We start from the raw sequence: 24,396 nt of genomic DNA on the forward strand, positions 1-24,396 counted from the left end.
CTAAATCTGACTTTGCAAGTGTAACCATAAGAAAAAAACAATGAAGGCCTTTGGCAGAAGAAGTATGGAACAGACTCCTGTTGAGACCTTATCATTTAATGAAGAATTAATGGAAAACTGCCTAGGACCTCTCTTCCCCTTAAGTTCATTGCCACTGCTCCCTCTTTACAGAGTCAGTGATCGGGAAGGTCCTTTCCTGACTTGGTGCACTGAGAGTCTTTGACCTCCTGAGAACTAATGCAGAAGGAGACCCGCAGAGCTGCAAGTTGTTTTCTCTCAACAGTCAAGGTCAAGGGCCTTGAGAAACTGGAAGGAACATGCATTAGAAATGAGGACATGGGTTTTTGTTTCAACTCCACATTTAATTAGCTGTATGACAACCAGCTAGTCATTGGAACTTCAATTTTATTATCTATAAGATGGAAATAGCAGTATCTGTTTTCCTGTTTCATAAAACAGTTGTAAGGGTCGATTGTGGATAACATGTATGTTAATATAAACATTTTTAAACTGCCAACTTCAAGTATGTAGTTTATAATCATGGTGTTCCAAATTCATTTCAGCCTCAACAGATCCAAAACAAAACTCCCCCTGTCTCCCATCTTACCTCATCCTACAACAATCATAAAACAAATCAACCCTGTTTCCCTCCTGAATTTCCTCTCTCACTTCCACTGAATTGCCAGGTCCATCCAACCCCAGAGATCCTTCCCCTCATTTAGTCTCAAGGTCCGTGTTTTCTATTGAATATGTCTGTGCTGCTGACCGCTGCCTTCATTCACGTTCTCACTTCATGCTTGAATTGCTAACTTTCAACTAGGTTTTCTAGATCTAGTCATACCCTTCTTTCATCCATATACTCTTTCTCTTTTCTTTCCTTCCTCTCTCCCTCCACTTACCTATCTACCTACCTACCTATCTACCTATCTTAACATGGAACAGCAGGTTGCACTTATCATAATTTTGAACACGTAATACTTTCATGTACATTTCCTATGAATGAGGATGTTCACCTTAAGTGCAGTTATCAAGTTCAAGAAATTTAACTGATATAAAGCTAACATTCTATATTCCAATTTTATCTTAGGTCCCAATAATGTCCTTTTGAGTCTTTTCTCTTCCATTCTTACATCCCATCCAGTATCATATATTGCATTAAATTGTCGTTATGGGAAGCAGGTGTGGCTTAAGTGATTGGGCTCCCGGGTTTGATTCCCAGGGCCTCCTGGTGAAAGTGAGCTGGCCTGTGTAGCAAGCTTGCCCAAGCAGAGCGCTCACTCACACTGAGTGCTGACCAGTGCTGGCCCATGCAGAGAGCTGGCGCAGCAAGATGATGCAACAAAAAGAGACGCAGAAGAGAGACAATAAGAGACGCAGCAGACCAGGTTGCTGAGGTGGTGCAAGAGATTGAGCACCTCTCTCCCACCCTGGAAAGCCCAGGATCGGTTCCCGGTGCTGCCTAAAGAGAAGACAAGCAGACACAGAAGAACACATAGCGAATGGACACAGAGAGCAGACAACAAGTACAAAAACAACGGTGGGTGGGTGGGAATAAATAAATAAATAAATAAATATATATTTTTAATTGCCATTATCTCTTTAATTTATCTTATTTTTTTAAATTGTGGAAACGTTTATCAACATAAATCTTTCATCCCAATGTCTTCCAAGCATACCGTTCAGTGGGATTAATCATATTCACAATATTGAAGTACCCTCACCATCATCCATTACTAGAACTTTCCCTTTACCCCAGACAGAACCCCTACACTCAAGAACCCCTGCACTCATTTCACATTAACTCCCCTTGCCCCTCTCCTTTTACCCCTAGTAACTTGTACTCTACTTTCTTTCTCTATGAGTTTGCACATTTTCTTTGTGGTTACTATGGGGCTTAAAGTTAAAGTAGCACTGGCATTTATATTTATCCGTGTCGTTACTGTCACCAGAGATCTTTATTTCTTCATATGTCTTTAGTCAGTTGTCTCGTGTCCTTTCTTTTCAACTTGTAGAACTCCCTTTAGCATTTCACGTAGGGTTCTGGTGGTGACAAAGTCTCTCAGCTTTTGTTTATCTGGAAATGTCTTAATCTCTCCCTCATTTTTAAGAAAGACGGTTTTGCCAGATATAGAATTTTTGGTTGGCAATTTTTTGCACTCGGCACTTTAAATATGCCATCCCACTGTTTTCTTGCCTCCATGGTTTCCAGTGAGAAATCAGTAATCTTATTGAGGCTCCCTTGTATGTGCCACGTAGATTCTCTCTTGTGGTTTTCAAAATTCTCTTTATCTTTGGCATTCAACAGTTTGCCGTGATATGGTTCCATTTGGGTTTACCCTGTTTGGAGTTCATTGAGTGTCTTGGATGTGTATATGCATGTTTTATATAAAATTTGGGAGATTGTCAGTCATTATTTCTTTGAAGGTGCTTTCTCTCTCTCTTTTCTGCCTGAGACTCCCACAATTGGTATGCTTGATGGTATCCCTGGTTCTTCAGGCTCTGTTCATTTTTCTCCATTCTTTTCTCTTTCTGCTCCTAAGACTGAATGATTTCAGTTGTCTTGTCTTCCAGTTCACTGATTCTTTCTTCTGTTAACTCCAATCTGCTGTTGAACCCCTCTAGGGAATTTAAAATTTCTGTAACTGTGGTCTTCAGCTCTGTTTGGATCCTTCTCATAATTTCCATCTCTCTGTTGTTACTCTGTTTATGTTCATCTATCATTTTCCTGATTTCCTTTATTTCTTTGTCCATGTTTTACTTTTGTTCTTTGAGTATACTTAGAAATAATTTATTTTTAAGTCTTTTTCTGGAATATCCCAGGTCTGATCCTCATTTATAGTTTCTACTGCTTTAATTGTCTCCTTTGCCTGGAGCATTGCTTCCTGTTTCTTTGTATGTTTTGTAACCCTTTGTTGAAACTTGAACATTTTTACCTTTAATGTTTTAATGATGAAATTTAGACTCTGAGTCATCTGTTTTTAAGCTTGTATCCAGCTAGTGTTATGACAGAGCTTTCCTTGAATGCCCAGAGCTGATAAAAATGAGTGAATGAATGAATGAGAAAAGAAAACACCTTTCTCAGTGTTTGCAGATTGACCTTTACAAGTGCTCTCCTTCAGGGCTTATCCCTACAGTGAGTCTAGAGAATAGCTCTAGGCCAAAGTGTTAAGGTCTCCCTGGTTCTTTCTGCATTTGTGTCTGGTCTTGGACATGTAAGCTTGGCCCTAGGAATTCCCCATTTACTTGAATATGACTGTTCCTTCTCGTCTAGAAAACAGTTTCCTTACCTTCCTGGGCACTGCGCTGTATGGCCTACAGCCAGCAATTCCTTGTCCCAGCCAGCACAGTTTGGCTGCTTTCCCACAGCACTCTGTAGGAGAGTTCTGTGTGCCACCTTCTACACACAGAGCAAGTTCTGGGACAAGGAGTCACTGAGGCCACCACTAGACGGATTCGGCCAGACGTACATACACCCAGTATGTGCATGAAGGTTACCTTGTTCTCTCTGGATCCCAGAGCAGGGATCCATGCTGGGAGCGTGGGCTGCCTCCACCCCAGCTGGTGAGGGATGGGGGAGGAGCTAGTCTGGGCAATACTAGATCCTATTACTTTTAAAAAGACTTATTCTTGATTTGGGCCTTGTCCGTTACATAGTCCTTTAGCTGTTTTTTGGAGCTTTAAGAAAAATGTGTCCCTGCCAGTTCTTGCTGGTTGTTTAAAACTTCTATAGGTGAATGGGGCCTGGAAGCTTTGCATTCTGCCATCTTGGTCCAGCATCCTATTTTTTAAAATTCTAAAGTATGTCAGGATATCCCAACAGTATGGTAAATATAACAGATTGACCTTCTTGGTACCCTTCATCCGTCCACCAACAGAAGGATTTTTCTAAACCATACATCTTGTTTTTCCCCTATGAAACTTTGCGGTAGAATACAGATCCTTCATGACATGGCCCTACCTGCCTCTCTGTCCATGGCACTCACCATTCTCCATGTGTATGCTCCAGCCACTCAAAATTACTTGTCATTGCCATACTTTGTTGGGAGTACTCAGAGGTCCTTGAATTTTGGTGTTGCCTTATTATTTCTTTTGCCTGGCTGGCTGATTCTAAGCCTAGCTCATGTATCTTCTTTATGCAAAGCCTTCCGTATTCCCATTTCCCAATGAGCCACTCTTTGCATACTTCCTTCCCAGTATGCTACACATTGTATAGTATTGTCGTTTGTTCACTTTTCTGACTTCCCCATTCAGCCTGAGTTTGATGTCTATATAGCACCCTGCCTCATAGAAGGTAATGCATAAAAGTTTATTGAATTAAACTAAATTGGACACTGATGGCCTGTCGAGATTCCATTACTTGTCTGTACAAAATAAACAGTACATTAGCTGGGCAACCACAGAAAGCAAGCTTATCACTAGCTAAGAGCCACTTTAGGATATCATTTGGTCCAGAAATCGAATCCCACAGAGTAGTCATGGAAGAAAGTGGGCTTGGAACTTGGGTTACAACTTGTGGTTCTAATGACTGTATGTTTTATGTACAGACATCTCAAATGCATGGCAGTATTCTTGTATGTGCCATCTAGAGTTGTCACCATTTAAAAATCGATATAAATGTAGCAGGTTTGGCTGGGTAATTTTGGTTCATGGAGGGCAAGATTATGATTTGTCAAGAGGGAATTAGTAAATTGGTAAAAACTGAATGTTAGAAGTTGCAAACTGGTGGCCCTGAGACATGTCCAGCCCTTTGTTTTATTTAGTGTAGCTCCAATAGTATGTGTGGGTGTTTTTAGCATTTTTCTTGAGACATAATTTACATACTGTATAATTCATTATCAGTTAAAGTATACAGTGGTATTTTAGTATATTCACTGAGTTGTGTACCATCACCATGGTCTAGTAGCTCAAGTGGTTGAGCACCTGCTTCCCATGTACGAGGTCCTGGGTTCAATCCCTGGTACTTCCTAAAACAAAACAAACAAACAAACAAAAACAATGAAAATGAATTTCCAGAAAACGGAAATAAAAATATTTATAAAATACAAACCTTGGTTCTTTTGGGCAGCAGATGTAGTTCAGTGGTTGAATGCCTGCCTCCAGTGTACAAAGTCCTGGAATCAGTCCCCAGTACCTCCTAAATCTCTTTGTTTCAGAGTCAAGCATGAAAAATTCTGTGGTGAAAGTACAGTAGGGTGAGGTTCATTTTAGTCAGTGCAATCAGGAAAGGTATTGTAGATTAGGGGGCATTTGAGCTAGGCCACTTTCTGTGATGGACAGAGTAAGTATCCCACTGTATTTTCTGCTTTTTAAAAAAAAATTTTAAAAGAAGTACCAGGGATTGAACCTGGGACTTTGTATGTGGGAGGCAGGCTCTTAACCACTGAGCTACATCCACTCCCCTTGCTATTCTAATTTGACTTCACAGTGACTTCAAGCAGTTTGCTCTTAAGCTTTTGCCTGAGTTTTGCTCCATCTGAAGAACGATAGGTAAATTTTTGCTATGGGTGTTGAGACCTCTTAAATCAGGTGGGAGGAATCCTGCTTCCCTTTTAGAGATATGAAGTCTGATCATTATGGTTTAGACTTTAAAGTCTCTATCCCTTCCTCTTGTTATAAAAGTCCTCTCCCTTTCCTTCAGTATGGACTTTGCATCTTACCTCCATTTTCTACTACTGGCGCTTAGTTCAGACACTGGCACATAGTAGATGCTCAGTGGATACATGTTGAACTGAATTGATCTTCATTGTAAGCCTAGCCCCTGCAGGCAGAGATCCTTGCAGGCATAGTTCCTTGCTCCCCTTCACTCTCCAGCCACTTGACAAGCATGTTCCTTCTCAGGGCTTTAGCATTTGATGTTCCCTCTGCCTTTTCCCTCAGGTACCCATGTGGCTCATTCTTTTCCTTTATTTGGATCTGTACTCAAAGGTCACTTTACTAAAGTGATTACTCAGTCTAAAATCACTCCTGTCATCTTTTATCCCTTCTTTTGCTTTATTTGCTTGCTTTGCTCCTTTATGGCACTTACTTACTGCTACTTGGCATCCTGTTACCTATTAGTTTGCTCACTCTCTGTCTCTCCCCACTAGAATCTAAGCTCCATCAGGGCAGGGACTTTATCTTTTCCCACCTGCATCTCTAGCCCCTAGAACAGTACCTGGTACGTGATGGGCATGCTCCATATATCTGGAGTGTGCATCAGTCTCACCATAGAGTGTTGGTTATGGCTATATGGACTGTTCTTATTCATCAATACCTCTAGATCCACAGTGCCTGCCATATATAAATGTGCAGTCAGGTTTTTAATAAATGGAGGGAGGCCTTTGAGGCAGGATTCAAAAACCAGGAGTCCTTGTCAGTCATATCACCTTGCCCTTCCTTTTGTCTTTAATGCCATCTCAACACATAGGTGCTTCCGAGGCACAGAGGATAAGGCTTCCTGTGCTTCATCATCCTATCAGTGCAGTTGAGCTCTGTGTCACATCTTAGCCTCCCAACCCTAGTGCTCCTAAACTTGCTTAGACTTCTAGAAGTTTCCACAAGCCATTTAAGTGTGCGGAACCTATCACAGGAGAATTTACAAATGCAGAGACAGAAGTTTGGAATATTATGTGAATTGCCCAAGGTCATCCAACCGACAAGTGACAGAGACCTTTGAAGCTCAAACTGCTAACTGCAGAGCCCAAGCTCTTAACCTAGGTTCCACACTCTCCTTCAGCAATATTGCTGCTCTAAGATCCATCAAGAGGGTTTGTTCTTTAAGTCAAAGGCAGCTATTGCATTTCCGTACAATCTGTACAGATTAAACCTCATTTGGGAATCTCTTGGACTCTTTTTTTTTTTTTTTTAATTCCTTTGGCACATTGTATTCTGCTTTTGTTTGTTGATGAGAAACCCTTTAGTACATACTGTTTTAGAAAAACTTAATAGAGCAGCTGTGATAGGGAGGAAGACCTAGATTGTAAATAGCTCTTTTCTTGGTCTGCCAGAAAGGAAGAGACTTGGGTGGAGTGGGATGTTACTACCATCCTGCCTGGAGCTAAAATTCTGAGCAGGGAAATTACAGTTTTCCACTTTGATTTAAGTTTTGTTTAATATATTCTCCAGGCTTACAAATTTCCAGATGGACTTTAGAGAAGATGCTAGTTAGAGAGGGGAAAAAGAACTTAGAGGTTGGCAATGTTGCAGTTTTATAGGAAAATCCCTGTTTCTTGTCTTCTCTAATTGTTTTGAGGGAGTTTTAGTGCTGGTTTAAGATATCGAAACATAATAACCTCTAAACCAGAGATATCGTGGTAAAAGTTAGAAATTGACAGTCTGGTAGTTCCCTGACTTGTAGAGTAAGGACTGTTATGGTAGGAAAGGCCTCATGGAAGCCACTAGAACTGCCTCTGCTTAGCCGAATAATAAATCAAAAGCAATACTGAATTCCTGGAGGTACTGCAGGGATTAGCACCACCGTCAAGGACTTGAAGGAAGCAGGGGCAGTGATTCCTACCACATCCCCATTTGACCTGTACAGAAAAGAGGGATCTTGAAAGATGACCGTAGATTATCATAAACTTAACCAGCTGCTAACTCCAATCGCATTTGCTGTTCCAGATGTGATATCATGGCTTCAGCAAATGAACATATTCCCTGGTATCTGGGGTGTAACTCTTGAGCTGGAAAATGCTTTTTTTTTCCCCCTCACAATACCTGTTAGTAAAGACCACCAGAAAGTTTGCTTTCAGCTTGCAAGACTAGCAATACACTTTCACTGTCCTACTTCAGGGGTATATCAACTCTCTAGCACTGTCATATAATCTAATGTGCAGGGACCTTTATTACCTTTCCTTTTCCCGCCAGAGGGCTTGCTCAGTCCTGCCCTTTTATTAAAATGAAGGACAGTGTAAATCTTAGTTTGCAGGTTACTTTGGGACTGAATTGAGATTGCTGAAGAGGTAACAGTTCTAATGGAGTGCCAAGTTAGAGCTGACACATCTGAGCCCTTATGTGCATGAACAACTATGTTGGTATTTCCTCTTTTTCAAAAACTTCCGACTTATTCTAGTCTCTTGTATAGAACTAGGTACAGCCTTGTATCACTGTGTATTCACTTCATATGTGTCTTGTCAGTTAAATCACAAAGTCCTTGCTTGACCAGATGCCAAGAGTCCCAATATGGGAGTTTTGGATCTGCCACTGTTTGGAGATAAATAACTTGGCTCCAGATTCTCAGTATCTTCTATTTTATAATCGAATGATGATATTTTGTTTTATGGAGTGATTTGAAAATCAGTGTAAAAATTCTGCCTCCTAGATTTTCTGATCCATATCAATGTCTATAATTCTGATCCATTGCCGGGCACAGATAATAGTTCTTGGTTTTGAAAGCAGGGCCACCACTTGTGTGTGACAGAGATATAATTGCTTTTAGCTCTTTGTTTGGAAGGTGATGTGTGAATCCATGCTCACTGGGGGATGGGGAGACCAGGCTATACCTTGGGGACCAGACCTTGTTGTCATTATCCTCAGCTGGTAGTAAACAAATAACCTAGATATCAAAGCACTCATGTACCACTTTCCTTACTTAAAATTTCTCATTAGATTTTAAACCTAATACCTACATACTCATTAACTGGCCTGTGTCACTCATATATAATCATTTCAATGTATTTCTATGTCTTTCTCCTCTTAATTTTAAAACTTAAAAAAAAAAATTAATGGAAGTCCTACAGGGAAGCGGACTTGGCTCAACAGCTAGAACGTCCGCCTACCACTTGGGAGGTCCGTGGTTCAAACCCAGGACCTCCTTGACCCGTGTGGAGCTGGCCCACGCGCAGTGCTGATGCACACAAGGAGTGCTGTGCCATGCAGGGGTGCCCCCGTGTATGGGAGCCCCACACACAAGGAGTGCGCCCCATAAGGAGAGCTGCCCAGCATGAAAGAAAATCCAGCCTGCCCAGGAGGGTGCCACACACACGGAGAGCTGACACAGCAAAATGACGCAACAAAAAGAGACACAGATTCCTAGGCTGCTGACAAGAATACAGAAGAACACACAGCGAATGGACAGAGAGAGCAGACAACTGGGGGGGAGGGGGGAGAAATAAATAAACAAATCTTTAGAAAATACTACATAGATATATTCCCCTTTTTGTAAGTGTAGCAACATAGTAGAATACAGAGCAAAGCATGAGAGTTACTCTTCACCATTCTGCAGTGCCCCAACCTGCACATTTCGTTCCCCAGACCTAACCACTGTTAACACTTGGTGAATGCTCTTCCAGTTGCAATCTTATATGTTTACAGGTGTGCACATATGCACACATATTCAGTTATAAAAAGGGGTTCATAGTCTGGGTGTTATACCATGACCTCTTACTTCTTGGGAAATCTTTCCATGTCAGGACATAGAGATGAAACTTGATTCCTTTTCTTTCCTTTGTCGTTATGGCTGTTGTTGTTAATGGCTATGTAATGTTTCATTTTATGGTCATACCTACTATTTAACTGCTCTCCTGTTGATGAATATTTAAGTTTTAGTTTTTTTGTTCTTAAAATGAAGCAATCCAGGAACAACTGGGAAGATGGCAGTGGAGTAAGGAGCACCTAGAGTCAGCTCCTGCTACGGGGCAGTTAGCAAACACCCAGAGCTCTCTGGAGCTGCTGAAGCACCTGTCTGGGGCTCCAGGAGACCAGAAGAGCCTCCTGCCACATCCTTGAAGGAATGGAAGGAGGAGACTGCCCATCTTCAGAGAAGACTCATGAGTAGAGCACTGCATGCCACAGAGGCCAGTGCCCATTCTCCACTGGAGGCACAGGCCACCTCAGGAGCTGTTCCGCGGCTGGAATTGAAAGCTCTACTTCCCAAAAATGGGGGAGGAAGAGACGGTTGGGCACCAACTTCAGCTACTAAGGAGTAAATTCAGTGGGCTAAAGTATAATCCTGAGAACAGCTAAAGTTTGAGCCTGTCCAAGTCAGAAAGAGGCCAGTGGCTGCCATCTTAACTCCATGCCTGGCATGAGGGGAAGCGGGGTGGATTGAAAATCACAGCGCTGGTGGGGACCAGCTTCTTTCCATACAGATCAGATTGCAGCTCTAGCCTAGGCCCCAGCCCCACCTCCAGCAAGGAGGAAGCTGTGGGGACCTGCGCCAGCCTTTTCAGGAAATTACCGGCCAAGCTGCAGAGGCCTGTGATTGTCTTACTTTGGCAGTGCAGGCTGCCCCAGAAGCTATTCTGTGGCTGGAATTGGAAGCTCCATTTCCCAAAAATGGGAAGAGAAGATGGTTGGCCACTGATTTTGGCTACTAATTAGTAGACTCGGCTGACTAAAGTATAACCCTAGGAACAGCTAGGGTGTGAATCTGTCCAAGTGGGAAAGAGGCTGGTAGCCGCCATTTTGACTCCGCCCCCAGCCTGAGGGGAAGCCAGGACTGAAAATCACAGTGAAGGTAGGAACCAGTTTCTTTCACCCAGATCAGCCTGCAGCCCTAGCCTAGGCTTCAGCCCCACCTCTGGCAGGGAGGAGGCTGGTGGCCCTGCACCAGCCTGTGCAGGTAACAGTAAGTACCTTTGGCTGACACAGACTGAATAATCAGAAGTCTACTGGGGCAACTGCAGTCATCTTGGACGTGCATTGCATAGATTGCTGCCCACACCTGCAGCTCCATCCCTGCCCCAGGCAGGGGAGAAAGGGGCATGAAGCGTCATCAGTGTCTTCTGGGCAACTACAGTCTAGGCCTGCAGGACTTGGATTATTCCACACAGCTGTGACTCTGTCCCTACCCTTGGCAAAAGTAAAAGTTGGGAGAAGCTTCATCAGTCCCTGGGGCAATGAGAGCAGCTTGAGCCTCCACAGCTTATAGCAACAACTACAACCTTGACTCTTACTGCACAACCAGCAAGGGAGAAAGGACAGGAAGTCCTAAACTAAAGAGAAAAATTGCACCCAGAATAAATACTCTAGTAAGCCAGATGCCAAGACACCAACAAAAAATTACAATCCACACCAAGAAACAGGAAGCTATGGCCCAGTTAAAGGAACAAGATAAGCCTCCAGATGATATAAAGGAGTTGAGACAGCTAATCATAGATATTCAAATAAATCTCCTTAATAAAGTCAATGAGATGTCTAAAGAGATTAAGGATATTAAGAAGACATTGGGGAAGTGGACGTGGCTGAACCGATAGAGCATCCGTCTATCATATGGAGGGTCCAGGGTTCAATCCGCAGGGCCTCTTGACTTGTGTGGTAAGCTGACCCATGCGCAGTGCTGCGGCGCACAAGGAGTGCCCTGCATGGAGGAGCCCCATGCGCAAGGAGTGCGCCCCACAAGGAGAGCCGCCCCACTTGAAAAAGTGCAGCCCACCCAGGAGTGGTACCACGCACACAGAGAGCTGATGCAGCAAGATGACGCAACAAGAAAGAGACACAGTTTCCCAGTGCTGCTGGGTAATGCAAGCAGATGCAGAAGAACACACAGTGAATGGACACAGAAAGCAGACACTGGGGGTGGGGGATGGGAAGAGAAATAAATAAAAAATAAATCTTAAAAAAAAAAAGACATTGGATGAACACAAAGAAGAATTTGAAAGCATACGTATAAAAATAGCAGATCTTATGGGAATGAAGGGCACAATAAATGAAGTTTTAAAAACATTGGAATCATGTAATAGCACATTTGAGAGGGCAGAAGAAAGGACTGGTGAGCTTGAAGAAATGGCCTCTGAAAGTGAAAATACAAAAGAACAGATGAGGAAAAGAATAGAAAAAATTGAACAAGGTCTCAGGAAACTTAAAGACAGCAAAAGGCATGCAAACATACCTTTCATGGGTGTCAGAGAAGGAGAAGAGAAGGGAAAAGGGACAGAAGGAATACTTGAAGAAATAATGGTAGAAAATTTCCCAACCCTATTGAAGGATATAGATATCCATGTCCAAGAAGCACAGCATACTCCCATCTTAAAAAATTCGAATAGACCAACTCTGAGACACATACTTATCAGAATGTCAAATGCCAAAGACAAAGAGAAAATTCTGAGAGCAGCAAGAGAAAAGCAACGCAAAACATTTAAGGGATACCCAATAAGATTAAGTGCTGATTTCTCACCAGAAACCCTGGAGGCAAGAAGACTGTTTTCTGATATATTTAAGATACTACAAGAGAAAAACTTCCAGCCAAGAATCTTATAACCGGCAAGATTGTCTTCCAGAAATGAGGGTGAGAGTAGAATATTCACAGATAAACAGGAACTGAGAGAATTTCTAACCAAGAGACCAGATTTTCAGGAAATGCTAAAGGGTGTGCTATAGCCTGAAATGAAAAGACAGGAGAGAAAGGCCTGGAAGAGAGTCTAGAAATGAAGATTATATCAATAAAAGTAAAAGTGTCAAAAGAGTGGGGAAAATAAAATATGACACATAAAACTCAAATAGGAATAAATTTAACCAATGATGTAAAGCACTTCTATTCAGAAAACTGCAACTCAGTGTTAAAAGAAATTTAAAAAGACCCAAATAACTGGAAGAATATTCCATGCTCATGGATTGGAAGACAATATCATAAAGATGTCAATTCTACTCAAATTGATATACAGATTTATTGCAATCCTAATAAAAATTCCACCAGCATTTTTTTAAATTGAAAACATTATCAAATTTATTTGAAAGGGTAAGGGGTCCTAAATACCAGAAGCATCTTAAAAAGGAAAAGTGAACTCTCCTCTGTAGACTTTAAATCATATTACCTAGCTATAGTGGTAAAAACAGCATAGTACTCACATAAAGACAGACACATAGACTGATTTATGGTTCAGAAACAGACCCCCACATGTACTGTCAAGTGTTTTTTTTTACTAGCCTGTCAAACCCACACAGCTTGGGCAGAACAGTCCATTCAACAAATGGTGCTGAAAGAACTAGATATCCATAGCCAAAAGGAGGAAAGAGGGCCCCTATCTCACACCTTATCCAAAAAAAAATTTTTTTTTAAAAGATTTATTTATTTATTTAATTTCCCCCCCCCTCCCCTGGTTGTCTGTTCTTGGTGTCTATTTGCTGCGTCTTGTTTCTTTGTCCGCTTCTGTTGTCGTCAGCAGCACGGGAAGTGTGGGCGGCACCATTCCTGGGCAGGCTGCTCTTTCTTTTCACGTTGGGCGGCTTTCCTCACGGGCGCACTCCTTGCGCGTGGGGCTCCCCTACGCGGGGACACCCCTGCGTGGCACGGCACTCCTTGCGCGCATCAGCACTGCGCATGGGCCAGCTCCACACGGGTCAAGGAGGCCCGGGGTTTGAACCGCGGACCTCCCATATGGTAGACGGACGCCCTAACCACTGGGCCAAAGTCCGTTTTCCCTTATCCAAAAATTAACTCAAAATGTATCAGAAGCCTAAATATAAAAGTAAGAACCATAAAGCTTCTAGAAGAAATTGTAGGAATATATCTTCAAACCCTGGTGGTAGGTGGTAGATTCTTAAAGGAGATAAGAGGAGGACTGAGGTGGACTACTGATGTTTAATGTATGTAGAAGTTTTAATTAGCTTTACTGTAAAAGTGTGGAAATGTATAGAGTGGAGGGTAACAAATAGTAAGCAACAGCTAGTTTATAAATGGGGATGTGGCTGAAAGTGGTAGTCTAGGGATGTAAATGCCAATTGACAGAATGCTAGGGAATAATCCAGGAACTGAATAGCGCAGTGAACCAGGAGGTGGATGAGAATTGTGGTTGATGGCACAGATGCAAGAGTGTCCTTTGTGAGCTAGAGCAAATGTAGATCACTACTGCAGGGTGTTGGGAATGTGGAGAAGCTTGGGAAAAATACAGCTGCAGTGACCTATAGACTGTGGCTAGCAGTAGTAATGTAATATGCCTGCATCTTTGCCAAAGATGTACTGTGTTGATAATGGGGCAGTATGGAGAATGTTTGCCAAATGTACATGATGGACATGGTAACAATCAGATGATACTATTTTATCTGTAACAAATGTTCCACCACAGTATGGTGTGTTGCTAGATGGATGTTGTTTGGGAATTCTGCACATGTGCATGATTGTTTTATAAGATTATCACTTCTGTCATAAAAAATATATTAAAAAAAATAATAGGGTTGGGGAAAAATATTCCAAATGTAAGATGAGGACTGTAATTAGTAGTAAGATTTTGACAATATTCTTTCATAACCTGTAACAAATGTCTCACAACAATGCAAGGTGTTGGTGGAGGGTTGATGTATGGGACCCCTGTATAATGCATGTTTGCTTTGTAAGCCCACAACTTTTACTATACACTTATTGTTTATGTATGTTCATATATAAGTGACATAAAGATAATAATAGGGTGGGTTGGGGGAAAATGCTTTGGTTAGTAGCAATATTTTGACAGTGCTCTTTAATCATTAGTTTAAAATGTTTAACAACAATGCAAGGTATTGGTGGCAGGGTGAGTTATGAGAGTCCTGTATGATGCTATGTTTGTTTTGTAAGTTCACAGCTATTAGTATACACTTATTGTTTATGTATGTTCATGTGTGAGTGATATACTTCAATAAATTTTTTTTAAAATATGAAGCAATCCTGTACAACACATGTTTTGTATACATATGCACAAGTGTTTCTTTTGGAGAGTTGCCTGGAAGCAGAATTGCTGGCTCAAAGTGAATACTTATTTTCAGTTTTGATAGATGCTTCCAAATTGTCTTCCCAAAGGAATTCACCAGTTTAAACTCATACCAATGGTGTTTGAGAGTGTTCATTTTCCTGGTCTTTGCAGATACTTAATAATATGAGTCTCATTTTTGTCAATGACGTTATTGATGAAAAGTGGTATCTTATTGTTTCAAATTATATTCTTCTAGATTGTGTCTCTATATATCTGATCTTGTCTGATTTCTCTTTTAGGAATTCCACAATATTGCCAGTTACTTGATTTATCTTTTCCTAGTTTCCTAGACTGAAAATCACCCCCCCACCCCATCTATCTATTGATGTAGGATGGGGTATTTTTTCTGTCACTTCATAGAACTTTAGGCAGGAAATGGAGTAAACTTGTGTGCTTCATCTATAAGGTCCTTCATAAGTTCTTTCTGAGCTATAATTATACACTGTTTACAGTTTTGTTTCCTATTTTTTATTGTATTCTTTCTGTCTTACTACAAAATATAAATGGTATCTAATATTCCACTCTGGTTTTGTACCTTAGTTATCACAACCATTTCTCCATTGATGACTTTTGGGCTATTTTCAAATTTTTATTGTTATAAATAATGCTGTTTACAACATCTGAGCATGATTTTACTGATGATTCTCTATAATTTCAATGTTCTACATCAATGATTTCTGATTATAGAAATGGGTAGACTGCTGCCCAGCTCATCTATGACCCACACCTAACCTCGATTCCATCCAATAGTATAAAAATAGTACAGAAAGCAGAAAACTTGTGAGCAGCCTCACAATGAATGTAGATGTGAAAATCCTAAGTAAAATACTCTAAAATACATACTCTCAAGTAGAATTCACCAACATGGCCATAATGGATAATGGTCAAATAAGGTTTGTTTCAGGAATGAGAGAATGGTTTGATATTAAGAAACATATTAATAACAACGTATTAGTTCGTTAAATATGAAAAACTATCTCCATATAAGAAGAAAATGTATTTAAATTAAATGACTATTTCTCGTAACACTGTAAGAAGGAAAAACATGATCCAAAATGTCTACCTCAAACCGACGTTAGCCTTAGAGGCATTCTTATTAGAAGCAGGAACAAAACAAGGCTCCCTCTACAACTTCATATTTTAGAAGCTCTGGCCTATGCAGTAAGGTGTAAAACAGAAATAAAAATAAAGGCTTCAGGATTAAATAAGATTGCATTTCAACCTCCCCAGTATAGTATTTCTGATTCAAATAGAGCACTCAAATTATAAATCCTGTTATTCTTTTTATTACGAAAAAGACATATATACAATGGAAAGACAAAATTGCCTCTTTTTTAAAATTTATTTCTCTCCCCTTCCCTACCTCACTACGCCCCCCCCCCCCCCCAGTTGTCTGCTCTCTGTGTCCATTACCTGCGTGTTCTTCTGTGTCCTCCTGTATTCTTGTCAGCAGCACCTGGAATCTGTGTCTCTTTTTGTTGCGTCATCTTGCTACGTCAGCTCTCCATGTGTGCAGTTCCACTCCTGGGCGGGCTGCACTTATTTTATGCTGGGCGGCTCTCCTTATGGGGTGCACTCCTTGCACATCGGGCTCCCCTATGCAGGGAGACACCCCTACACGGGGGACACCCCTGCGTAGCAGGGCACTCCTTGCGCGCATCAGCACTGCGCGTGGGCCAGCTCCACACGGGTCAAGGAGGCCCGGGGTTCGAACCTTGGATCTCTCATGTGGTAGGTGGACTCCCTTATCCGTTGGGCCAAATCTGCTTCCCCAAAGTGGCTTCTTGTCTTCTCGTGCTTCTGTTTGTGTAACTTCTTGGATCTTGGCTCTTGCTGGTTGAATTGTCTTGACTGTCACTGGCTTGTGTTGAGGTCTCTCTCAAGCCGTCAGTCACCATCAGGGTGGGTGCGCACTGCTCAGTGCCTGTGACTAGCTGTGTGGTTTGGTTCAGTGATTGTTTTGAATGCCTTTCAATGAATGATTTTTGCAGTCCTGGGAACACATGGGCATGAGTCTCAGAATGAGTGATTAATGAAGTTGTGGATGAGGAGAAGGGTGCAGAAGAGTGTCTCTTTAATGATCATACTGTTGTCTTCCCACTTGTCTCCTTGTTCAGCAAAACATTGTGTACCCTCAGCGCTCTGCATTTCTATAGTAAGTACCTGCTGTCCTTTATCAGGAGTCATTTAGAAGTAATCAGTTTGGTTAAAGACCATACAGAAATCCTTTCCAGGCAACTAGCTGTCTCTAAATTTGGTTGTGACTTCAGTCTGTGAAATCTTTTTTGTTCCTCTACAGCATCTGGAGAGGGCCAAACGTGAACTGTGTTGACAGCACTGGGTATACCCCTCTGCACCACGCCGCTCTGAATGGCCATAAGTAAGTACTGGTGAGCCGCTCCCCCCCTTCAGAACCCAGGCCTTCCACTGTCTTTCTCGCTTCCTATGGGAGCTCTGGTAAACAGTGGCACTGAGGAAGAGAGGAAAACAATTTCGGTTATCTAGTCTCTCTTTGGTGTATCTTTTTTTTTTTTTTTTTTAAAGATTTATTTTTATTTATTTAATTCCCCTCCCCTCCCCCGGTTGTCTGTTTTCTGTGTCTTTTTGCTGCGTCTTGTTTCTTTGTCCGCTTCTGTTGTCATCAGCGGCACGGGAGGTGTGGGCGGCGCCATTCCTCGGCAGGCTGCTCCCTCCTTGGCGCTGGGCGGCTCTCCTTATGGGTGCACTCCTTGCGCGTGGGGTTCCCCTACGCGGGGGACACCCCTGTGTAGCAGGGCAGTCCTTGCGCACATCAGCACTGCGCATGGGCCAGCTCCACACGGGTCAAGGAGGCCCGGGGCTTGAACCGCGGACCTCCCATGTGGTAGACGGACGCCCTAACCACTGGGCCAAAGTCCGTTTCCCGTTGGTGTATCATTTAAGCATTCTTCTTTACCGCTCCCCTCCAAAACCTTTAACTGAAAGGTTGAATTTTGCCTTTTCTTCTGCTTGCCTTTCACTCCTCGGGAATGTTGCAGTGGCACATAATGACTCGAATGTGAAAAAAAAATCTGTAAAGGGACTAGATAATCTATTAAGCAACTAGCCCCTTGATAACCTGAAAATTAGATTGAGTGGTCATGAGATACTTGTCTTCTGTTAAAGTAGTTATTTATTTACTCTACTTGCCTGCCATTTGTTCCACATCACATTAGCCCTGTAGATAACAACCATTTTTAAGGGAAATAAGTGTAGCGGTTATTAGGAATTGGGTGGGATTTGTATGGACACCCTTCTAGAGAACGTGCCCTTTGGGAGGAACTGGAGAGAAGGCAGCGTAGGCTTGAATGATTTGTCAGCCCAAGGAGGGCGCTGAGCTCCCAAGTGCGGGAGAACATGCTGGCGCAGAGACAGGGCAGGCACGGTTGTGGTTGGAGCACAGTGAGTGTGTTTCCCAGGACATGAAAGAATGGAAACCAGAGTGTAAAACAGTGCATGATGTTAAAGAGTTTGAAGCAAAATAATGTAGGAGAGGGGGACTTCTGGGAAGATAGTGGATTAGAGAGACACAGGACTCTCTTCTCTCCCCCAGAATAGCTAGAGAGCAGGCAAAAAAGGTCTGGAAAAAAATTGTTCTAGGGCTTAGGACATCAGGGGAAGGCTGGACACCACCCAGAAGAGAGACAGACACAGGAAAAGAATCTTGATGAAAAGACTGAGTAGAAGCTGCAGCTGCAGCTGCTGGCACCCCTCTCCTACCCTTGGGGCAGACAGCTTTGAATTCTCTAGCCTCTGGCCAGTGGCTAGGGACAGAGTGGGCTGCAGGCATCCACCTCCACAGGAAGCGGGAGAGAGAGGGCTGCAGCCTAAGCCTGATTCAGCCTTTGGCCCACAGATTTGGTCTGCTGTGTCCTACAAGCCCTTTCAGGCCAGGTGGGACCACACCATTGTTTGCCCTGGAGCCCCTGCGATTCGACCTCTCAGTCACCTTCCTTACTGACTGGGACTGGTTGTCAAGGATGCAGAGGGGAGTGGAAGTATTTCCCACCTAGGAAAGGGAGGGGCTGCTGGCAAAGTTGGAGAACAGCCTCTGAGACAGTTTGATTTGCAGGGCTCTGAAGAGCCTGGAGGTACAGTCCCCTGTCACGTTGTTGTCAGTGTTGCAGTGAACACACTCCAACCGGGTTTGAACTGAGAGGGCTTTCGCATAGCACCATCTGCTGGCAGAACAAGGAAGTACATGTGAGGAAATGCAAAGTGAATATAATAAGTAAGAGAGCCTTTTCCCAGCCTTTCCAGCCTCCCTCCGCAAGGCTCTTGGAAGTGGGTCTGCACCCTGTTACTTGGTCCATGGTCTGGATTTGATCAGCTGAACAGGGTTAATACTAATGAGCTAGAACAGGTTGAACCAAGAATCAAAGAGTGGCAGTAACACACAGCCTCCTGCCACTAAACCACTATGAAAGAGAGAAATTGAGCATCAGAGTAAACTCAGCAGCATAATCAGATGCCTAGACATCAACCAAAAATTACAAGTCATACTGAGAAAATGGAAGAGATGACCCAGGCAAAGGAATATATTAAAGCCCCAGATGAAACACAGCATTTGAGACAACCAATCTGTTGGAGATTTGGACCCGAAAGGTATGGGGAATGAAAGAAAGAGAAAAGGGGGAAGGAACGAGCAAGAGAGCTGGGATCAGGAAGTCTGCGAGTCATAACTCCTCAGACAACTTTACTGTTTACAAGGGGCTCTCTATATACCCTAGTCTATTTGACAAGTGGGAACACGTAGCCTACGTGACAACAAGCAGCAACATGCAGTTAACTCTCAGCATTATCCATAGTCTAAGGAATTTCTTAAAATCTTATCTCAAGGTACAAAGTCTAAGTGTTCTATTTACTACAAAAAGTATGTGCTCATCTTTTCTTTCAGCCTTTAACACCTTCATCCCATTTGCCGGGAACTCTTAATTACCGCATTCCTTAGGTTACAAGCTAGCCATGGAGACAGCACTTCAGTTTCCAACACTAATCAACAAGGTTCATACAGATGTCCTAAATCAAATCAGTGAGTTGTAATACAGTATGGCTGAAGAGATAAAGGACATCGAGACACTGGGAAGAACGACACGAGGGTTGCTTGGGCAGCTACAGGCATGTCAGTGGCTGCCTCCAATGTCGGGGCCTCCATACTGGAGACAGCGGCTCTGCTGAAGCCTGCTGCAGTACAGCCTTCTTCCGCAATACCTGGTGGGTGATATGCGTCAGCCCCTGCTCCTGGAACCTGGTGTCCTGGCTAAGAGTGAAGAGCAGAAGGTGACTGAGAAGGCGATGGAAAGCTGCACGTTCAGAGCAGCGCTAGCCTGCATTGGAGGATTTGTCTTGGGAGGTGCATTTGGAGTGTTCACTGCTGGCATTGATATCAGTGTGGGCCTTTACCCTAAGGATCCCTATCATATGCCAACTACATGAGAAATTCTTAAAGACATGGGGCAGAGAGGAGTGCCGTATGCCAAAGACCTTGCCATTGTGGGTGCCGTGTTTTCTTGCACTGAGTATTTGGGAGAATCTTACTGGGGAAAATCAGGTTGAAAGAAGAGTGTCATTAGTGGTTACATCACTAGAGGAGCCATTCGTTTCAGCGTTGGCTTGATGGCTGCAATCATTGGTTGTGGAGCTGTTGCTGCATTCTTTGCTGCAATCGATTATTACCTTTCGTGAGAATAATTCCCTGTGGGGAAGGCTGACACCAGCTCAATATCAGAGCTGTTCTGTGGAGAAGTTTCTGCACCACTCTGGGGCCCTTAACTGACAGACTGAAGACATTTGTTTTCCCTCTTTTTGTTAGTGCTGTGAGGAAACTGCCTGGCTGGGATATGTCTCCAGCTTTCTGAGCAGCCATACTCTCTACTGCAGCCAGAGCTTACAGGAGATGTGCCATGGCCAGAGTCTCTTGTTAATGCATGATCAGGAGATAATGTGTTGCCTTTTAGGAATTAGGCTCCCCAGAGGTTCAGTCCTGACCACAGCTGGTGCTCTGAGTTGTTTGGTACTGTGGGGACAGAGGTGCCACTGTTCTCCCCCTGTACCAAGGAAGGTGTTCTACCTTGGAACTCAGTGCAGTCACACCCATCTTGCATATCTGGACAGGGCATAAATTCATGCCATCCAACCAATTGTGTCATTTTATTTAGTATTTTGCCATCCTTGTTAACAAATATATATAACCAAAACAAAAAGCAAAAAGAAACCAAAATAGAAAAATAGCAGAGTTTATGGGAATGAAAGACACAATCATTGAGATCAGAAAACCCACAGAGGAGAGTGGATGTAGCTTAAGTGGTTGAGCGCCTGCTTTCCATGTATGAGGTCCTGGGCCTCTTGGTACCTCCTAAAAACAAAACAGAAACAAATGAAAAAAACAACTCTCATTGGGGAGCAAATGTAGCTCAGCAGTTGAGCACCTGTTCCCCAGGTACAAGGTCCTGAGTTCAATCCCAGTTCCTCCAAAACACACACACACACATGCACCTTAGAGGCATACCACAGCAGACTTGAAATGATCAAAGAAAGGATAAGTGATGCAGAAGAGAGAATAGCTGAGATTGAGGAGAGAGAAAAGAATAGAAAAAGTTGAGCAGATGCTCAGAGAGTTGAATGACAACACGAAGGGCAACACCATACATGTCATGGGAGTTCCAGAGGGGGAAGAGAAGGGAGAAGGGACAGAAAGAGTATTTGAGGACATAATGGATGAAAATTTCCTACCTGTCATGAAAGAAATGAATTTACATGTCCAAGAAGCACATTTCACATCAGAATTGATGGAGGCAAGAAGACAGTGGTATGACACAATTAGGATACTGAAAGAGAAAAACTGCCAGCTGAGAATTCTTTATCTAGCAATACTGTCTTTCAAATGTGAAGGTGAGTTTCAAATTCACAAACAAACAGAAACTAAGGGTTTCCAAAAAAAGAATCCACTTTTGCAAGAAATATTAAAGGGAGCCTTACAATCTAAAAGAAAAACACAAGAGAGAGAGGTTTGGAGGAGAGTATAGAAAAAAGAATAGTAGAAAGGATAACCAAAAGAGTAAAGAGACAGATGAAAATAAGATATGTCCTAGAAAAACCAAAGAATGGTGGAAGTAAATAATGCATATACAGTAATATTGAATGTGAATGGATTAAACTCCCCAATCAAAAGATATAGGCTGACAGAATAGATTTAAAAAATGAGCCATCCCTATGCTAACTACAAGAGACTTACCTTAGACCCAGGGATACAAACTGGCTGAAAGTGAAAGACTGAAAAATGATTCACCACGCAAACAGTAACCAAAAAAGAGCAGTGGTAGGTATACTAATATTGGACAAAACAGACTTTAAGTGCAAAAACATTGTAAGGGATACAGGAGGCCATTATATATTAATAAAAGGGCCAGTCCACCAGGAAGATATAACAGTAGTAATATCTATGCACCTAACCAGGGTGCTCCAAAATACATGAGGCAAACTCTGGCAAAACTGAAGGGAGAAATAAACATCACTACAGTAATAGTTGGAGACTTCAACATACCTCTCACAAAATTAGATAGAACAACTAGAAAGAAGATCAAGGAAACAGAGAACTTGAACAATATGATAAATGAGCTAGACCTTACAGACATATACAGAATGTTGCATCCAAAATCAGTGATTTATACATTCTTCTCAAGTGCCCATGGATCTTTCTCCAGGATAGACCACCTGTTGGGTCACAGGACAGGTCTTAGCAAATATAAAAAGATTGAAATTATACAAAGTACCTTCTCCAATCATAATGGAATGAAACTGGAAATCAATAAAATACTCACGGAATTCAGTGAAGGCAGTGCTGAGATAGAAATTTATAGCCCTAAAAGCTTAGATTAAAAAAGAAGAGAGCTAAAATTAAAGGCCTAACTGAACACCTGGAGGAACTAGAAAAAGAACAGCAAACCAATCTGAAAGCAAGCAGAAGGAAAGAAATAAAGATTAACACAGAAAAATGAAATTGAGAATTAAAAAAACAGAAAATCAACAAAACCAAAAGCTGGTTCTTTGAGAAGATTAATAAAATTGACAAACCTTTTGCTAGACTAATAAAAAAAGTGAGACTATGCAAATAAAATAAAAAATGAAATGGGGGAAGTTATGATTGATGCCTCAAATAAAAAGGAACATAAGAGGATATTATGAGAAACTGTATGCCAACAAACTAGACAACCAAGATGAAATGGACAAATTCCTAGAAATGCTCAAAGAACGTACATTGATTTCTACAAGAAACACAGGAACTCAACAGACCAAACATATTTAAAGAGATTGAAACATATATCAAAAGATCTCCCGGCAAAGAAGACTCCAGGACTAGATGGCTTCACAGGTGAATTTCAAAAAGCATTTCAAGAAGAATTAACACCAATCCTATTTAAACTCTTCCAAAAAATTAAAGAGGATGGAGAATTACCCAACACATTTTATGAAGCCAGCATCACCCAAATACCAAAGCCAGATAAAGATAATACAAGAATAAAAAATTACAGACCAATCTCTCTAATGAACATAGATGCAAAAATTCTCAAGAAAATACTTTCAAATAGATTCCAGTGGTGTATCAAAAGACTTATACCACAACCAAGTGGGATTTATTCCTGGTATGCAAGGGTGGTTCAACGTAAGAAAATAAATTAACCTAATACACCACATTAACAAGTTGATCTTGATTGATGAAGAAAAGGCATTTGACAAAGTCCAGCTAACTTCTTGGTAAAAAGCACTTCGAAAGATAGGAATAGAAGGAAAATTCCTTGATCTGATAAAGGGCATATGTGAAATACCAATAGCCAACATCATACTCATTGGGGAAAAGCTGAAAGCTTTCCCTCTAAGATCGGGAACAAGGTAAGGATGCCCACTGTGACAACTTTATTACTAATAAATATTGTGCTGTATGTTCTAGCTATAGGAATTTGACAAGGGAAAATAAAGGCATCCACATAGGAAAAAAGAAAGTAAAACTCTTACTAGTCTCAGGCAATGTGATCCTATATTTAGAGCATTCTGAAATGTCTATGACATAATAAATGAGTTCAGCAAAGTGGCAGGATATAAGAGTAATACACAAAAATCAGTAATGTTCCTGTATACTAGTATTTAACAATCTGAGGAGGAAAACAGGAAAAATAATTCCATTTACAATCGCAACAAAAAGACTCAAATGCCTAGGAATCAATTTAACCAAAGAAGTACAGGACCTATATTCAGGAAACTACAAAACAATGCCAAAAGAAATTAATGAAGACCTAAACAATTAGAAAGACATTCAATGCTCATGGATTGGAAGACTAAATATCATGAATTTTTCAATCCTACCCAAATTGATGTATAGATTCGATGCAATACCAATAAAAATTCCAACAGCCTACGTTACAGAAATAGAAAAGGCAGTTTGCACATTTATTTGGAAGGGAAGGTGCACCTGAATAGCCAACAGCATCCTAAAAAAAGAAAAGCAATGTGAGAGGATTTTCACTGCCTGACCTTGAAACTTACTGCAAAGCTACAGTGGTCAAAACAGCATGTGATTGGCATAAAGATAGACACATTGATTGGTGGAATAGAATTGAGAGTCCAGATGTAAACCATCACCTGTATGGCCAACTGTTTTTTGACAAACTTACCAAGTCCACATTACTGGAACAAAACAGTCTCTTCAACAAATGGTGCTGGGAGAACTGGATATCCACAA

The 24,396-nt window shown here is 41.8% G+C and overlaps 1 protein-coding gene and 2 pseudogenes across 7 annotated transcripts in view; 2 read left to right on the top strand and 1 right to left on the bottom strand.

Annotated features, from left to right (window-relative positions):
* Positions 1-6,172, bottom strand: part of LOC139440033 (embryonal Fyn-associated substrate pseudogene) — a 70,996-nt pseudogene extending 64,824 nt beyond the window's left edge.
* ANKS1A (ankyrin repeat and sterile alpha motif domain containing 1A) overlaps positions 1-24,396 on the top strand; it is a 244,802-nt gene that overhangs the window by 68,231 nt on the left and 152,175 nt on the right. For all 7 annotated transcript variants that reach the window (XM_058306599.2, XM_058306598.2, XM_058306600.2 and 4 more), the window contains exon 2: positions 16,942-17,022. In XM_058306599.2, coding sequence (XP_058162582.1) covers positions 16,942-17,022 — 81 coding nt within the window. The remainder of the gene's footprint in view (positions 1-16,941; positions 17,023-24,396) is intronic.
* On the top strand, positions 19,698-20,477 carry LOC139439972 (mitochondrial import inner membrane translocase subunit Tim22 pseudogene; annotated as a pseudogene).

This window comes from Dasypus novemcinctus, chromosome 11 (assembly GCF_030445035.2).
Source record: "Dasypus novemcinctus isolate mDasNov1 chromosome 11, mDasNov1.1.hap2, whole genome shotgun sequence".
Taxonomy (NCBI): Eukaryota; Metazoa; Chordata; class Mammalia; order Cingulata; family Dasypodidae; genus Dasypus; species Dasypus novemcinctus.